The 19,291-nt window shown below is 40.4% G+C and overlaps 1 protein-coding gene across 1 annotated transcript in view; it reads left to right on the forward strand.

Annotated features, from left to right (window-relative positions):
• The window catches only part of SCAMP1 (secretory carrier membrane protein 1), a 148,483-nt gene that overhangs the window by 38,690 nt on the left and 90,502 nt on the right, over positions 1 to 19,291 (forward strand). The window contains exon 2 of the mRNA XM_052646298.1: positions 271 to 348. Within this exon, the coding sequence (XP_052502258.1) occupies positions 271 to 348 (78 nt within the window). The remainder of the gene's footprint in view (positions 1 to 270; positions 349 to 19,291) is intronic.

Raw genomic sequence — 19,291 nt, forward strand, 5'->3', positions numbered from 1 at the left:
TAAGAGGTGGTTTATTTTCGTTCTTTCGATAATAGCTGGCAGTTGATTTGCATCTAACATAGTTTTCATTTCTTTTTCTTTGAGGATGTGAGGGCTGTGGGTTTAAATTTCAACTTTGGAAATGGAACTGAGTAAATCTGATAATCTTCTTTATTTTCCTCTGTTAGCTTAACTGGGTGACCAAAAGTACAGATAAAGCAAATGCTTTGTAAATATAAATGTGTCTTAAAGGATAAGTAACCTTTTTTTCTCCTTTGAATTTTATTCCAGGACCCATCAGTTACACAAGTGACAAGAAATGTCCCACCAGGACTTGATGAATACAATCCATTCTCAGATTCTAGAACCGTAAGACTATTCTTAATTGGACTACTTTTAAATATTAAAATGAAGTTAAATGGGATTTATATCTCAGTTATGGTTTCTTTTAAGTTGATTGTTAAATTTATATAGAACAAGCTGTTAGTGTTTTATTTAGAATTTAGCAAGTTCTTTAAAAAAAAAAAAAGAATATTCCAAGTAATTGAAAATACCATGATGGTTCTACAAATTTCTAATAAACTCTCTGCTGCTGCTGCTGCTAAGTCGCTTCAGTCGTGTCCGACTCTTCATGACCTCATGGACGGCAGCCTATCAGGCTCCTCCATCCATGGGATTTTCCAGGCAAGAGTACTGGAGTGGGTTGCCATTGCCTTCTCCAATAAACCCTCTAATATGTTAATACTGCTACAGTTTTTTTAAACAGGGGAGATTTTTTGCTATACATGTTGTTTTCATGGTAATACAGGGTGATGTTTTCTTACAGAGATGTTTGTACAAAACAGTACCGTTAATATTTGTATGATTGTCATCTGAATTAGGTGATTCTGAATAAGACTAGCCTTCTCCTCTGGTAGACTAGAATCTCTGGAACTTTAACCGGCCTAGAAACCTAATCTTCTCAAAATGAAGTCTTGGTTTATAAAATGAAGGAGTATGGGAAAAACCCTCAGGACAGGGTTCTCTACCTTGAATGCATGTTAGAAGCAGCTGGGCAACTTTATTACAGTCTGTTAGGGCCCTAATCCCTCATAAGGCAGTTTTTTGTTTTTCCTTTCATCCTTTAGATACTTTTATTGTGAGCCAGTTTTGAGGACCACTGAAGTACTCTTGCCTGGAAAATTCCATGGACGGAGGAGCCTGGTGGGCTGCAGTCCACGGGGTCGCGAAGAGTCGGACATGACTGAGCGACTTCCCTTTCATTTTTCACTTTCATGCATTGGAGAAGGAAAAGGCAACCCACTCCAGTATTCTTGCCTGGAGAATCCCAGGGACGGGGGAGCCTGGTGGGCTTCCGTCTATGGGGTTGCACAGAGTCGGACACGACTGAAGCGACTTAGCAGCAGTAGCAGCAGCAGAAGATAGGTTGAGAATTCTCTCTCAAAAATTCTCTGGCAAATAATTTTGTCTCCTGTATTTGAGCCTTTAGCTTAAATATCACACTCATGAGGCCCTTAGTTTTGAACGTTGTTAGCTCCTGAAATTTTAGTCATCCTGTTAAAGGTATTGAAGTTCTTCAGTTCTGTGCTTGCATTTACATGTCAGCATAAAGAGCCTTATTTGATCATCTCTTCCTGAAGATCATATTTTTCATAATCTAGAAAATAATTCTGGAAGATCATATAGGGTTTTGCTTGGAAATATCTTCATGGTGTATTAACTTTTTAGTTTTAGGAAGAACTTTGTGCAAGATAAAAGCCCTAAAAGGAGGATGAACTTTTAAATTTCACTTTATTTCAAAGTCCTCATTTATTTTAACAGCCTCTGTTTTTGTGTAGCAACTGCAACCCAGGCTGAGATCATTAAGTTTTCATTGAGCCTGTCAGTTTCCTATTGAACCCTGTGAAATGACCAATCAGTTGACCAGTGTTGACATGTAAATATAGCAATGTCATATGGCACAACCTTATAGAAAACTGTGAAAAAGTACGAGATTGCAACTTGGTAGGAGTTGAAAGGAAGAAAAAGAGCCTGGTATATTTTATTCCACTATATGTAATTCTTCTAACATGATTTCTGGAGGGTAGAGTGTGAATGACTGGTAAAATTTGCTGGTGATGAATAAAGAGAGATTTTTATATACTTTCTGGGAAGATTTTATTAGCAAAAAATATGTGTCACCGTTTTACAGTGGCAGTTTTAGATTATTCTCTGTGGTAATGTTAATAGTAGTGTTCTTCAACAAGTTGTCTACTTTGTGCCCTGTGCTTTTACCCATGTTATCGAATTCTTATGACAGCATTGAACATGGATATTTTCTGTTTCCTTTCACTGATAAAGAAACTGAAACACACACAAGTCATCTAGCTAGTAAGTGGCAGAACTGGTTTAAGTAACTCATCTTTTTTTTTTTTTTTTTAAAGCTTTTGCCTTTTCCATTTTGCTAGTGCTGTCTTTAGAGGCAGATGCGTAAGAAATAGCAGGTATAGTCTTGGTCATGGAAATTTTCTCACCTAATTGGGATTTTTAAAAATTACACAAAGAAGATAAATCCAGGAAAAAAAATGTAAATTATGATTTTAAATGTTTAAGACTTTACAGTCAAGGAAAGATTTTCTGGAAGAATAGCTAGGCAATGAAGAACAGCCAGCTTACAATGAAACTTTTCTTAGATTTGATGAGCAATGATACAGTGTCAGAACCAAGAAAATTATTGATGTTAGAGCACTGATGCATTTTGCACTGAACTTTTTACACTGTGGAAAACACAGGTGAAATAATTTAAAATTTCAGAATTCTTTTGTTTCATAATGTATGATTTTAGAATTTTGTTTCCCCTCCTTTTCTGCAGCTGTGACTATTTTCTAAGACAGAGCAGGTGTACTTGGATAATTGGTTTAAGTGATACTTTAGAACTCCAAATACTATTTTAGTGGATTGTTGTTATCCATATTTGTCATAGAAAAATATTTGTGAAAGTGAAGCAATCTTCTAGATTGTTGCATAAGGGTGTGGTGAACTACTTGAGGCCAAGTAGGAAGATCCTTTAGCAGAATTAGTGTATAGCTTTGTTAAGACTTTGGAAAGTTCCTGTCTTTCTTATTTTTCTTTTTAGGTTTCCTTTTATATTTAGTTAGTTTTCTGTTTGAATGGAAACTTTAAGGAAAGTAATAAATATTTAAATAATTTGTATATTAATTCATGCTGTACTATAATTTCAGAGAAAGGGGTCCTCATAAAATACCATGTGGTTTTTAGACTGAGGGTTGGCAGTATACTGTAAATGTGGTAGTCTGAATTGAGATGTGCTATGAAGTGGAGGGTAGTCTTTGGTTACGAAAAAATTTTTTTTGTGTGAACTCAAAATGCAGTTTACCTCTGGTATTATGTTGAGTATGATGGGTTCCTTGGCTTACCTTCTAAAACTTAGTATATAAATTACTAGAATTAGTTCATCCTTGAGAATTGTTACATATTTAGGGGGAATGTTTTCCTTTTAAATTAGGCAACAGTTTAAAATGCCTGTTGCTACTTGATCCTCAGCTAGCTTCAGCCACCGGTGGCGGCATTCATGGCTTCAGACAGGATTTCTTCTGGCGCGCATTGAAGCGTGGGTGTAGAGACAGCGCTATCTGTGTGTGGAGGGAGTGGGGCACTGTTGGTAAAATCCTCAGTGCCGTTTCTCACGGCCTCGTTTACTGTCATGCTGTTTTCCTTCAGGGATAGGCTGTTTGGTTCCTTCCTGTTCTGCTAGTTGTTGGTATTTATGATTTCTGTCACATAAAGCAGCAAGATCTGCAGCAGAACCAAGAGAAGAAAATTCCAAGTACTGGCATGCCCAGGTGGTCATTTCTGACCATAAAGGACATAGGTAATTGATTTATGTAAGTAGGAACTGCCTCTGACTAAGTCAATTCAGGACATGGAGTAGACTGAGACTCATAAGACCTGGATTCTAATCTAGTCCCTGCCACTAATTAGTTGCTACCTTTAGGAAGCCATCTAACCTCTTTGGGCTTTTTTTTTTTTTTAATTTTTAATTGAATGATAATTGCTTTACAGTGTTGTGTTGGTTTCTGCCATGCATCTACATGACTCGGCCATAGATATCCACATGTCCCCTCCCTCTTGGCCTAGAACCTCCCTCCTACCTCCCACCAGATCCCACCGCTCTTGCTTGTTGCAGAATACCAGGTTGAGCTCCCTTCTCTATACACAACTTCCCTTTAGCTATCTGTTTGTGCATTCTTTTCCCCCCAGATGTGTAACAGTGGAACTAGAGAGGAAGATTTGAGTTAAATAATTTCTAATGTCAACTTTTCTTCTGATAATGGATTAAAATTTTAGCTCTAGGAACTGACTCGATAGTATATAGTAGTTTACCTATTTTTAATACTGCAAAAGCAATTTTTATACTGTAATAACTTTTAATTTTCTTTTGGCATACATTTCTGTACATTTTTTTTTCTTTCTCCTTTGCTTCTTTTTTGGAGCTCATAATCTGTCCCTTCTGGAACCTTCTTTGTTTCTAGTCTCATTTAATGATAACTATTGCCTTCTAGTGTCATTGGCTGGAAGCACCTGAGTCTTTGTCTCAAACAGCTTCTTATCCTACATCTAATCAGTAGCCACATCCTGTCATTTATACCTGCAGGAGAGATTATGTGTCTGTCCTTTTCGTTCCTACTAAACTGTCCTAATTCAGGTGCTCATGTGAGATAATACAATGGCCTATCTACTTACCTGTCTCTAGTTTCTCTTCAAATCTTTTTTTTTTTTTTTTGGCTGTGACTAGAATTATTTTTTTTTAAGGCCAAGTTCAGATTAGGTCTTCACTCCTTAGAAATGTGTCATACGGGAGACCCAGGTTTGATCCCTGGGTTGGGAAGATCCCCTGGAGAAGGGAACGGCTACCCACTCCAGTATTCTTCCCTGGAAAATTACATGGACAGAGGAGCCTGGCATGCTACAGTTCATGGGGTTAAGAATAACGAATGCCAAGTACATTTTTTGCTTCCCTGGTAGCTCAGCTGGTAAAGAATCTGCTTGCAATGCAGGAGACCCTGGATCAATTCCTAGGTTGGGAAGATCCCCTGGGGAAGGGATACGCTACCAACTCCAGTATTCTTGGGCTTCGCTGGTGGCTCAGATGTTAAAGAATCCGCCTGCAATGTGGGAGATCTGGGTTCGATCCCTTGGTTGTGAAGAAGAGGAGGGCATGGCAACCCATTCCAGTATTCTTGCCTGGAGAATTCCCATGGTCAGAGGAGCCTGGTGGTCTGCAGTCCATGGAATCTCAAAGAGTTGGAAACCACTGAGCGACTAAGCACAGTATCTTTTTTTAAAAAAAATTTTATTAGTTTATTTTTTAGAGCAGTTTTAGGTTTGTAGAAAAATTGAGCAGAAAGTAGAAAGTCTCATCAGACTTCTCCCCTTGACTGTCTTTTAAATCTTATCTTCCAATGTGCTGTTTGCTCCAGCTAAAGTCATCTACTTTCTGACTCACAACCCCATTGAGATTACCTCCCCTAGACCTAATGGAGTAAAGAGATACTGTGTGGTCATAAGCCTGGCTCCCCTAGACTATCCTCACCTCCTTTAATGGGTCAAGATGAATCTCTCATAGTAGATACATTCATTTTCTACTGTTATGTAACAAATTACTACAGACTTAGCAGCTTGAAAAAGCACACATTTATTATTTTATCATTTCTATAGGTCGGGAGTTTGGACACAGCTTAACTGGGTCATTTGTTCAGGGTTTCACAAGGTTGTGATCAAGGTGTTGTCTGGGCTCCATTCTCATCCAAAGGCTTGACGGGAAAGATCGTTCCCATGCTCACTCAGGTTGTTGGCAGAATTCATATCCTTGTGGTTCTATGGCTATGGGCCCGGCTGTTGGCTGGCTATCAGCTGGAGACCACCCCCAGGCCCTTGATGCTGTCCACAGTTCCTAGAGGCTGCATGGTTTCTTGCCACAGGGGCTTCCCCACCATGGCCACTCATTCCAGAGAGTCTGCAGAGTTTCTCACACTGTTACACTAAAATAGAGTACCTCTGTTATATAGTGTAATCAAGGGAATGATACCTGTCATTGTTACCATATTCTGTTGATTAGAAGCATATCACAGGTCATGCATACACTCAAGGAGAGGGTATTATATTAAGACATGAACATGAGGAGGGGAGGATCATTGAGGTTCATCTTAGGTTTTGTATGCCACACTTGGGAATAAGATGGCACATTAGGGTTAAGACTGTATGACTTCATATCTCTTCATGCCCATTTAGAAGGAGCCTTCAGAACACTTATCCCTGCCTGCCCTCCACACTTGACTACTCTGAGTTTATCAGGACCAGTCTCACTATGTCCTTGATTCTCATTTATGTCATTCTCTACAGGAGGCCCTAGACTCTTTCTCATCTCTTGGATTTTAATCCTTGTGATGCTTTTGCACATTACTGATTCTGAACCCTTCTGTTTCCTTGATTCCTGAAACTTTACTTGTGCTCTCTGGAAGTCAGAGTCCAACTTCACCAAAATCCCCTATATCTTCACGTTTTTCTCTGAATGTTTCATCCTTTGCCCTGGCCTTTCTATGAGGACACTGCTTCCCCTGTAACCTTCTCAAAAACCAGCTGCTTTTTCTCTCACTATTCTCAGACAACTGGCATAAAATTCGGGTATGTGTTGTCTTGATTTCTAGTTGCTACTTCTAGACAGTCTTCCTCCTTTCTATGAAAAACATTCCATGTCATCATTTGAATCTCATGTCATTAGATTATAATTGGGTCCCAGGACTTATTGTGGGTGTCATCTACTGCTCCCTGAATTATTGCCTCTTATTTCTCTATTTTTTTTTTCATTTTCTTAAGTTTCCTTCTTGGTTCACTATTACTCTTTCTAATGCTGTTTGTATTTTGTAATTTTAAAAATTTTTTATTTTTAATTGATGGATAGTTGCTTTACAGTATTGTGTTGGTTTCTGCCGTACACCAACACGAATCAGTCACAGGTAAACATATGTCCCCTCTTTTTGGAACTGCCCTCCCACCTTCCCCCCATCTCACCCCTCTGCGTTGTCACAGAGCACTGGGTCGAGCTCCCCGAGTCACACAGCAAATTCCCACTGGCTCTCTGTTTACACATAGTAGTGTATATGTTTCCATGCTGCTCTCTCCATTTGTTCCACTCTCTCTTTCCCTGACTCTGTGTTTGAAAGTCTGTTCTCTATGTCTGCATCTCCATTGCTGCCCTGCAGATAGGTTCATCCAGCTCATTAGAACTGACTCAGATGCATTCCTTTTTTATGGCTCAGTAATATTCCATTGTCTATATGTACTATAGCTTCTTTATCCATTCATCTGTTGATGGACCCTTAGGTTGCTTCCATGTCCTTGCTCTTGTAAATAGTGCTGCAATGAACATTGGGATAATGTGTCTTTTTCAGTTATGGTTCTCTCAGGGTATATGCCTAGTAGTGGGATTGTTGGGTTATATGGTACTTTTATTTCTAGTTTATTAAGAATCTCCGTACTGTCCTCCATAGTGGTTTACATTTACTTACATTTTACATTTAATTTACATTCCCACAAGCAGTGCAAGAGAGTTCTGTCTTCTCCACACCCTCTCTAGCATTTATTGTTTATTGTTTGTATTTATTGTTTTTATTGTATTTATGTTTTGATAATGGCTGTTCTGAGCAGTGTGAGGTGATATCTCATTGTAGTTTTGACTTGCATTTCTCTAGTCCTGTGCAGTGTTGAACATCCTTTCATGTGTTTATTAGCCATCTGTATGTCTTCTTTGGAGAAATGTATGCTTAGATCTTCTGTCCACTCTTTAATTGGGTTGTTTGTTTGTTTTATATTGAGCTGTCTGAGCTGCTTGTATATTTTGGAGATTAATTTTTTGTCAGTTGTTTCATTTGTTATTATTTTCTCCCATTCTGAGGACTGTCTTTTCACCTTGTTTATAGTTTCCTTTGCTGTGCAAAAACTTTTAGGTTTAATTAGGTCCCACTTGTTTTGTTCTTTTTCCCCATTACTCTTGGAGGTGGTTCATAGAGGATCTTGCTGTGATTTATGTCATAGAATGTTCTGCTTACGTTTTCCTCTAAGAGTTTTATGGTTTCTGATTTTACACTTATTTTCGAGTTTATCTTTTTGTATGGTGTTGTGAAGTGTTTTAATTTCCTTCTTTTACATGTAGCTGTCCAGTTTACCAGCACTACTTACTGAAGAGACTCTCTTTTCTCCATTGTATATTCTTGCCTCCTTTGTTAAGGATAAGGTGCCCATTGGTGTATGGATTTGTCTCAGGGCTTTCTATGTTGCATTGGTGTATATTTCTGTTTTTGTGCCTGTACCATAGTGTCTTGATGACTGTAGGTTTGTAGTGTATTCTGAAGTCAGGAAGGTTGATTCCTCCAGCTCTGTTCTTCTTTCTCAAGATTGCTTTGGTTATTCAGAGTCTCTTGTCTTTCCATATAAATTGTGAAATTTTTTGTTCTAGTTCTGTGACAGATGTTGCTTATTTGATAGGGATTGTATTGAATCTGTAGATTGCTTTTCATAGTCTAGTCATTTTCACTATATTGATCCTTCCAACCCAGGAAAATAGAATCCCTCTCCATCTGTTGATGTCATCTTTGATTTCTTTCATGAGTGTCCTACAGTTTTCTGTATACAGTTCTTTTGTCTCCTTAGGTAGGTTTATTCCTAGGTATTTTATTCTTTTGGTTGCAATGGCAAAAGGGATTGATGCCTTAATTTCTCTTTATGATTTTTGTTTGTTAAAGTATAGAAATGTGATTTCTATATATTCTGTATAAAAGTGATTTCTGTGTGTTGATTTTGTTGATATTGATCATACAACTTTATTAAATTTACTGATTATCTCTAGTAATTTTCTGATAGTATATTTAGGGTTTTCTATGTATCGTAGAAAAACAAACAAAAATTTAAAAAAGGAAAAAGAAAAAAACCCACAGGACTGCAGAGAGCCAAAGCAGAGTTAGAAGAATATAAAGGAAATAAAAAATGTTGTTTAAGAAAGTTCTCCAAAGCTTAAATACGGTTAATAATGAAATCAAAAACCACAGCATCAGAGGAAAAAAAGAAGAAAAAATCCAGAACCAATTATAGAACAAATCAAAATATAAGAATAATAATAAACGTTTTTCTCGGATCTCAGCTGCAGTTTCCTTGCCCTTGCCATGAAGGGCAGTTCACCTCTGCCTCCCTAGGATGCCCTCCACTACTGGGCTGGTCTCTGGAGTGCTGTGAGGACAGCTCAGACTCTAATCTGGCCCTACGCCTGTGTGTTCTTGCCTCCAAAGACCACAGCGGCCAGAGCTAGGGTGTTTTCCTTTTGTGGGAACTTTGATTGTCCTTTTATGTATTCCATAGGCACAGATAGAAAAAGCAAGAGAGTTACAGAAAAACATCTACTTCTGCTTTATTGATTATGCCAAAGCCTTTGACTGTGTGGATCACAACAAACTGTGGAAATTTCTTCAACAGGTGGGAATACCAGATCACCTTACCTGCCTCCTGAGAAATCTGGTTGCAGGCCAAGAAGCAGTTAGAACCAGACATAAAACAACGGACTGGTTCCAAATTGGGAAAGGAGTACATCAAGACCGTATATTGTCACCTTGCTTTAATTTATATGCAGAGTACATCATGAGAAATGCTAGGCTGGAGGAAGTACAAGCTGAAATCAAGATTGCCGGGAGAAATATCAATAACCTCAGATATGCAGATGACACCACCCTTATGGCAGAAAGTGAAGAGGAACTAAAGAGCCTCTTGATGAAAGTGAAAGAGGAAAGTGAAAAAGCTGGCTTAAATCTCACTATTCAGAAAACTAAGATCATGGCATCTGGTCCCATCACTTCATGGGAAATAGATGGGGAAATAATGGAAACAGTGAGAGATTTTATTTTCCTGGGCCCCAAAATCACTGCAGATGGTGATTGCAGCCATGAAATTCAAAGACGCTTGCCTCTTGGAAGAAAAGCTATGATCAACCTAGACAGCATATTAGGAAGCAGAGACATTACTTTGCCAACAAAGGTCCATGTAGTCAAAGCATGGTTTTTCTAATAGTCGTGTATGAATGTGAGAGTTGGACCATAAGGAAAGCTGAGCGCTGAAGAATTGATGCTTTTGAACTGTAGTGTTGAAGAAGACTCTTGAGAGTCCCTTGGACTGCAAGGATAATCAAACCAGTCAATCCTAAAGGAAATTAGTGCTGAATATTCATTGGAAGGACTGATGCTGAAGCTGAAGCTCCAGTACTTTGGCCACCTAATGCGAAGGACTGACTCATTGGAAAAGACCCTGATGCTGGGAAAGATTGAAGGCAGGAGGAGAAAGGGATGACAGAGGATGAGATGGTCAGATGGCATTAAAGATTCGATGGACATGAGTTTGAGCAAGCTGCGGGAGTTGGTGATGGACAGGGAAGCCTGATGTGCTGCAGTCCATGGGGTCGCAGAGTTGGACATGACTGAGCGACTGAACTAAGACTGAGATAGACAAAGAGTTTGCCAAATTGATCATGTGGGTTTAATCTGCAGCTTGTACAGCTCATGGAAATGTTGATCCTCTTCCTTAGCCACACTGCCCCTGGAGTTCAGTTGTGGTTTTCCCCACCTCTGTATGTGAGTCGTCCATAGACTCTGCTCCCGAGGCTGCCCTGGAGGACTTGGTCTGGAAGTGGTACAGCTGCTTGGATGGCTGGGACCCTGGCAGCACCAGGTGTGCACGGGAGCTAGTGCCCACAGGCACAGCAGACATGGAGCTTGTTGTTGTTCATTTGCTCAGTCATGTCTGGCTCTTTGCAACCCTGTGGACTTCAGCATGCCAGGCTTCCCTGTCCATCACCATTTCCCGAAGTTTGCTCAAACTTACGTTCATCGAGTTGGTGATGCCGTCCAACCATTTTGGCCTCTGTTGTCCCCTTCTTCTCCTGCCCTCCATCTTTCCCAGCGTCAAGGTCTTTTCCATTGAGTTGGCTCTTCACATCAGGTGGCCAAAGTATTGGACCTTCAACTTCATCATCATTCTTTTCAGTGAATATTCAGGGTTGATTTCCTTTAGGATTTGCTGATTTGATTTCTTGCAGCCCAAGGGAGACTCTCAAGAGTCTTCTCCAGTACCACAGTTTGAAAGCATCAATTCCACACTCAGCCTTCTTTATGGTCCAACTCTCACATTCATACATGACCACTGGAAAAACCATAGCTTTGACTATACGGACTTTTGTCGGCAAAGTAATGTCTCTGCTTTTTAAAGCGCCGTCTAGGTTTGTTTATGGGGGATGGAACCCTCAACCCCCGCTTCGCAATTAGAGTGTTAGGCACTGGACAGCCAGGGAAGTCCCTTTTTTTCATTTTCTTAATAGTGTTCTTTGACACACAGAAGTTTTAAATTTTCACGTGAGATTTGTCTATTTTCTGTTTCGTTGCTTCTGTTATTGTTGTCATGTGTAAGAAGCCATTGCCTAACTGAAGGTCATGAAGGTTTACTCTTAGATCCCTTCTAAGAGTTGTCTAGTTTTAGTGCTTACATTTAGGTTTATGATCCGTTTTGAATTAATTTTCGTGGATGGTATGAGATAGATCGCCAGCTTCTTTCTTTTGCCTGTCGCTGTCCACTTGTTCTGGCACCATTTGTTGAAAAGACTTTTCTTCCCCATTGGATTATTTTGACCCTCTTGATGAGCATCAAGTGATTGTCAATATAAGAGCATATTTGGGGACTGTAAATTCAATTTAATTTTCTGTGTCTGTCTTTATGCCAGTCTCACATTGTCTTGATTAATGTAACTTTGTAACAAAACTTTACCTTGATTTCGTTTCCCTTTCAAGTCTAATTCTCACATCTCTGTTCCTGAACAACTTTTTCTGCTACCATTTGCTGCAAAACTCCTCTAAAAAGTTGTCTGCTTTTTTTTTTTTTTTTTCCATCCTACAAGCCTTTCTCCTAAAAATATTTCAGTAGGGCTTTTGCTCCGTACACTCCACCAAAATGCATTTGTCAAGGTAGCCAGTGACTTCCACATTGCTAAATCCGGTGGTGAATTTTCACCCTTATTCCCCACCTATCAACAGCTCTGCAACTGATCACTGTCTCATTCTTAGTAAACTTTCTTCCTGTGGCTTTCAGAACACTTGTTTTTCATTCTCTGTCTCCTTTGCTAATTTCTTGCCTTTCCCTGCTCCTTCACCCCCAGTATTGAAGTGTGCCCCAGTATTGAAGTGTGCCAGACTTTGCTTCTCTTCTCTTTGATCATTCAGATGGTTATTTCATCAAATCTTATAGCTTTAAATACCATCTTTGTGTTGATGACTCCCAAATTTACATCTCTAGCACAGACCTCTGTTCTGAACCCCACATTTGTGTATTCAGCTGTGTACTAGATACGTCTGCCATGGCTGTCTTAGAAATTGCAAATTCAACTTATCCAGTATTGAACTGAGCCCCCTCACTGGAACCCTGCTCATTTTCAGTCTTTCTTATTTCTATCCTATTAGTTACTTAGGTGAATACCTTGGTGGTATTTCATTATTTCCGTTTCCTTACACATCACATTTCTGTCCAGGAATCCTATTGGCTCTCTCTCTCAGATACATACAGATCTGATGCCTAGTTTCCACAGCCACTACTTGGCTTGAGCTGCCATCTCCCCTTGCCTGGATTGCTACAAAGGAGGGGTCTAGTCTCCCTCCTTCCACCTTTAATCTGTTTCTGGTTCAGTAGCCAGTGTGATCCCTTGGGAAAAAGTTGATCATTTCAGACTCCTGCTTCGAGTTCTTCACTAGCTTTCGATTTTCTTCAAAGTGAAACCAGATACCCTTAACATAGCATATAGTCTAGTCTGCAGCCTCTCTCACCCTTCCCTGCATATTCTTTCCCAGCTCTCCGGCCTGCCTTAGTCCTTCTCCTGACTCTGTATTGGCTGTTCCTCCTGCCTTAGATGGTCTTCCCCCAGGTATCTGCAGAGCTGACTTCTTCACTTCCATAAAGTCTTTGCTTGAATATTGGCTTCCCCACAGAGTTGGACATGACTGAAGCGACTTAGCAGCAGCAGAAGCAGCAGCAGCCACCTTTGTAAAATTATCCCTACTCAACTTTTCATGACCCCTTTATCCTATTCATTTTTTGTTCCGTAAAATTTACTGCCTTCTAAAATACTCTATAATGTATTTAATTTTATACATACATATTCATATGTATTGTTTATCTTCCATTGCTAGAATGTAATCTCCTGATGGTAGGGATGTTTGCCTGTTGCGTTCATTAATATCTCCCAAGTGTCTGTAATTGTTTGTGGCACTTTATAATTGATCAGTGAGTGTTTGATGAATGAATGAGTATGTCTCACCACACCTCTCTTCCTTTATGTGCCTTTCTCTCTTTGAAAGCTCTCATTCTTGTATATCCCTTATTTTCTCCTATTATAATACCACCTCCCTCAGTTACTCTAATCTTTAAAAGCCTTGTTTAAAATGGTCATATATTGTGAAAAAATGATTTCTACTTATTCTGATTCTGACATTGGCATGTTTAATTTTCACCTCCCGTAATAACAAGAGAATCTGTGTTGGGCATGCCTCAGTCAGTTCTGTCTGCTCAGTCGGAGACTGATAAAGTCAGAGGAGGCTGCACAGTTTTAGGTTTCTTTTGGCATTCTCTCCATTAGGTGAAAGAATAGACAGTGGTTTACAGAACTGGTAAACTTTTTTCCCTCAGAGAGGATTTCTCAAATTTCAGGGGGTATAAGGATCATCACGGAGAGCTCACGTTAAATGTGAGCACCTTGAAAACACAAACCCCATCTCTTCAACCCCTGAGTTTTTGAATCAAGATGTCTATACTGGGGCCTAGAGTTTGTATTTTCAGTGAGCACTGGGGCTTTCTGATGCAGGAGATCTATGAACATGTAAAGAAACATTGCTTCAGATATGAGTATACTTAGAAATGTTATTGGCTCACAGATGGAAGAGAAAGAGCCAGAAAAAGGAAGGAGAAATTTTCTTGAATAAATGTTTCAAACACTGGAAAGAAACCAAAAAAATGAGCATTATCTTTTTATGCATGATAAGGACAGCTTGTAGGCCTCCCGTGCCTTAAAGGGATCTTATATACTCATTTATTTAATAATGAAACACCTTTGGAATTTCTGATGCAAAGAGCTCACTGTATAACAGAAAAGTCTCTCCAAAGTTGTATTTCTGTGATCATCATAATGTTCTTAATTCTATTTACTGAAAATATGTCTTCCTATAATTTTTATCTGTTGGTCCTGGTTGAGGTCTCCAGAGCCACACGAATAGGCAAATGTAGTTGTGTAATTTGTGTTAAAATATGAAACAACAACCATATAAATTATAAGAGAATTATAACTTTTACAAGATTTAAGAAACCTAGTTTATTCTTAATATGTGGAATTTCATCCTCCATGGGAGAAGGGTGTATGGCCTTGCTCTGGCCAGAGCTCTGCACCCAACATGACTCTCCTATTCTCTGGCTTCTCTAAAGTTTTTTCTTTCTCTCCATCTTTGGACCTGCTGCACTTTTCTCAACACTTCAGGTTTTCCTAGAGGCTGCTGCAGCAGTGACACAGTTTCAGGATAGTCAGGAGAAGAGGTTACCATGTCCAGGTGCACTAGAGGATTTTTTTTTCCTACAGATAGGTTGACTTTCCTTCTGTATCTTCAGTTTTGATGAGTATAAAATGAAGATGATATATATACTCAGAAGTGTCCAGTGAGGCAGAAAGATGCTACTTCCTGCATCTCAAATATTCCTTTTGGTACTAGTTTTCCTATTCCTAAAAATAGGAGTTCCTTTAGTGAGGGTCTGTTGGTAGTGTCAGGTTCATTTATTTCTCTCCCTTGGTTCTTGTCTCATTGCAACAAAAATTTGGAAGAACAGACTAAAAGGTTTTAAAACAACAGACAAGTTACAGTTCAGTTATAGCTCAAGCAGATAGATCTTTTATTAAACAAATACTCTGAAGACATAGAAGCAGGGCAACCCCAAAGGAGTCCTCATCACAATCCGGTTCAGCTTCCCTTTTTTTATACTTCCTGTCTCCTCCTTTGGTTGTGCCCTGTGCAAAATAGGACTTGTACCCACCACCAATCAAGAAAGGGAATGCAAATGGGCATACACTCAAGGCCGATTGACAGTTCCAAGTTACCTAACAGCAGGCTCTCCTGTGCATGTCTTCTTATAATTCAGTCTGTTATAATCAGATGTAAATATGTCTAGAATATGAAGTTAATGGGCTCCTAGCTGCCTAAGGTCACTTGAGGAAGCCCCTGTGGTTAGTTTGTATCCACTGTGTGCTGTCCTGGGCAGAGTCTGGGTTTAGAGATCAGCTAGCCTCCTTTTCCGCTAGGCCATCCCTCATTGCTCATGCCAAACTTCCTACCTAACAGTAGAAGCTCTTTTAATATTTATAACTATTTATTATTTCACCTTGGTTCTCAGAAGCTAATTTCAGTGGATTTGGAGGTTGACATTGACAGTTACTTCCTCTCATCAACTTGGCACCTTCTACCTGGGCTCCCCTTGTTGCTATTGAGAAATGGCTCACTCTTACTGGCATCCCTTTGTGCAGGCGTTGTGTCTTTCTTGTTTTTCCCCCTCCTTCTTCTTCCAGTTTTATTGAGATACAGTTGGCATATGGCTTCCCTGGTGGCTCAGTCGATAAAGAGTCTGCCTGCAATGCGAGAGACCCGAGTTCACTCCCGGGGTGGGAAGATCCCTTGGAGGAGGAAGTGGCACCCCACTCCAGTATTCTTGCATGGAGAATCTCATGGACAGAGGAGCCTTGTGGGCTACATTCCATGGGGTTGCAAAGAGTTGGACACGACTGCATGACTAACTCTTTGTTTCACTTTGACATATGACACTGTACAGCATAATTTGACTTATAGGAGTTCCCTGGTGGTCCAGTGGTTAGGACTCTGTGCTGCCAATGCAGGGTTCAATCCCTAGTTGGGGAACTAAGATCCTGCATGTGGTGCAGCCAAAAAAAAGACATATCATGCAGTGATTAACACATCAAATTTAGTAAACATTTATCTCAAATAGATACCAAATGAAAGAAATAGAAAAAATATTTTCTTCATTATGAAGAGAATTCTTGGGATTTACTCTAGCAGCTTTCATCTATAGCCTGCGGCAGTGTTACTTATGTTTATCGTGTTGTACGTAACATCCCTTGTACTTGTTTATAACTGGAAGTTTGTACCTTTAAACTACTTTTACCCAGTTCCTCACCACCCCCCTTTACTGGCAACCACAAATCTGATCTCTTTTTCTATGAGTTTGTTTGGTTTTGAAATACATTGGACCTACAACTCTACTTTAGTTCCTATTATACAGTGTAATGGTTCAGTATGGTTCATGTAAATGTTCACCACAATAGGTCTAGTTAACATCTGTCGCCACATGAAGTTATTGCATAGTTATTGACTGACTGCCCCACTCTACGTTTTATACCCTGACCCCTATTCTTTGTAACTGGAAGTTCATGCCTCATAATCTCCCTGACCTATTTTTGTCTTTCCCCTCTCCTCTCTGGCAGCTACCTGTTCTCTGTATTTATGAGTCTGTTTCGATTTTATTTTGTATGTTCATTTGTTTCATTCTTGAGATTCCACATACAAGTGAACTCACACAGTATTTATCTTTCTCTGACTGACTTGTTTCACTTAGCACAACAGCCTCTAGGTCTGTCCATGTTGCAGGTGGCAAGATTGCATTCTTTTTTAGGACCGAGTAATATTCCGTGGATTTTATGTACCACATCTTCTTTATCCATTCATCTGCTGATGTTTCTGGGCCTTATGGTGAACTTGTCTGTGTCCCATGGCAGCTGGGACTGCGGGGGCCCTAGGGCAGCTGGCCTGCTGGTGGGCAGGTCCAGGTGCTGACACTAAGCAGCCAGAGAGGGGATTCTAATATGGTGCTTGCCAGCACCAGTGTCCTCATGATAGGATGATATAGTTCAGTTCAGTTGTTCAGTCGTGTCCAGCTCTTTGCGACTCTATGAATCGCAGCACGCCAGGCCTCCCTGTCCATCACCAACTCCCGGAGTTCATCCAAACCCATGTCCATCGAGTCGGTGATGCTATCCAGCCATCTCATCCTCTTTCACCCCCTTCTCCTCGTGCCCTCAATCTTTCCCAGCATCAGGATCTTCTCAAATGAGTCAGTCAGCTCTTCACATCAGGTGGCCAAAGTATTGGAATTTCAGCTTCAACATCAGTCCTTCCAATGAACACCCAGAAATGATTTCCTTTAGGATGGACCGGTTGGATCTCCTTGCAGTCCAAGGGACTCTCAAGAGTCTACTCCAGCACCACAGTTAGAAAGCATCAATTCTTCAGCGCTCAGCTTTCTTTATAGTCCAGCTCTCACATCCATACATGACCACTGGGAAACCATACAGTGCGCTCCCCCAAACGGCTGCCATCAGCATCTGTATCCCCAGGGTGAGGCCCAGTTGCCTCCCCTTACTCTGGAAGGCTCTTCTAGGAGTAGGTGGGTCTGACCCAGTCTCCTTTTGATAGCTTATAGTGAACGATGTTGGATTCTTGATCTCTGAAGAAGATTTAGCTTTGGGACTAGGGACCAGGCTTGAATCCTCAGCGCTCTTGTGTGTTAGAAGTTTTATTACAGTGAGAAAGGACAGAGAAAGCTTCTGACATAGACATCAGAAGGGGGCAGAGAATGCCCCCACTCCCCAGTCTTTATCAAGGCCTTATATACTTCTACCAGACCACAACACACATCTTAAATTAACAAGATTAGAACTAACAGTAGAAAGGTCTTACCAGACCCACTCCCACAACATACTGTCTTAAGATTAAGACAGAAGGTTCTTGTTAAGAAGGAGAAACAAGTCCTCAAGCAAGATACATTGTTGTTATACTACAGTCATTGGTACAGAGCTTAAGGAGAAACAGACCCTAGGATGAGTTGTTTTGTTGTAATCATTAGCTCTGGGCTTAAAGAAAAGTAACAAAGCACTGTGGGGAAAAAAGTTGTCTTTTTCTCCTCCTCAAGAGCCCTGGACCCATTTCTCCTCCTCTGGGTGGGGGTGGGGGTGGGCCCCCCGGGCTTCTTATCAACCAGCCTAGGAATTAACTCTCTGGCTTTCAGGTTGCTGCTTCTGCTCTGGGTCTTGGAGCAGGTGACATTTTGTGTGAGTCCTTTGAGAGAGGAGTCTCTGCTGCGGCCCTCTGCCTGTCCTGAAAGTGAGCCCTGCTGGCCCCGAATGTTCTTGGGGCTTGTCCTCCCAGTGCAGGACCCTCACGGTGGGGCACCTGAGGTGGGGCTGGGTCACCTCACTCCTTGGGAAGAACCTCTGCAGTTGTGATTGTCCTTCTGTTTGTGGGTTGCCTACACAGGGTTGTGGGTCTTGACTATACCGCAGCTCCACCCCTTCTCCATGTTTTCTTGTGATTCCATCTTTGTATCTTTAGTTGCAGAAGATCTCTGCTGGCCTTCAGGTCATTTCTTCAAGAGCTGGTTTGTAGATAGTTGTCATTTTGGTGATGCTCATAGGAGGAGATGAGCTGAAGGTCTTCCTCCTCTCTTGTCTTGGTCACACCCCCTTGCTTTTTGTGGTTTTAAGATCTCTTCCGATTTGCTCTTCCACTCTAGTGTGTCTAGCTCTTAACTTTTAAAAAATCTGGTGTAGGTTTTGGAGTTTGGAGTCCAAGTATTAGTGTCCTCACGATTCCTTTGAGCACTAATTCTCCCTCATTTTCTCTGTTCGCTTCCTGTGGAGTTCTCGATCACATCTTCCCACTCTCTTCTCGTTTCTCCTAATGGTTCACGTTTTCCTTTGCCCCCTTGTCTTTCTGCTGCATTCTGTGCAGTTTCTTTAGACCCAATTCCATTTCCCTAATTATCACTTCATCTTTGTGTAGTCTGCTGTTTCATTTTTGTCTATTAAATTTATAATTCTAATTATTATAGTTTTCATTTCTGTAAGTTCCATTTGTATTATTCCAGTATCTCTTGTCTTACTTTTTAGTTTGTGGATCTGTAGATCTTTGCTCATGATGACTTGCTTTCTTCTGTATTTAAATCAGGAATCAAAGTTACTTGGAGGTTGAGCTGTGAAAATTCTTTGAAGCTTAGTTCTAAAGTGTGTTCCTCTACTTTCGCCAGATACTTGCAAACCTAGATTATCTTGAAATGAGAATTTCAACTTGGAATATTTTGTCTGTAGTGTGAAACATGGCCTCAAGTTTTCAGCGTGGCAGTTTAGGAT

This window comes from Budorcas taxicolor, chromosome 10, assembly GCF_023091745.1.
Source record: "Budorcas taxicolor isolate Tak-1 chromosome 10, Takin1.1, whole genome shotgun sequence".
In the NCBI taxonomy this organism is placed as follows: Eukaryota; Metazoa; Chordata; class Mammalia; order Artiodactyla; family Bovidae; genus Budorcas; species Budorcas taxicolor.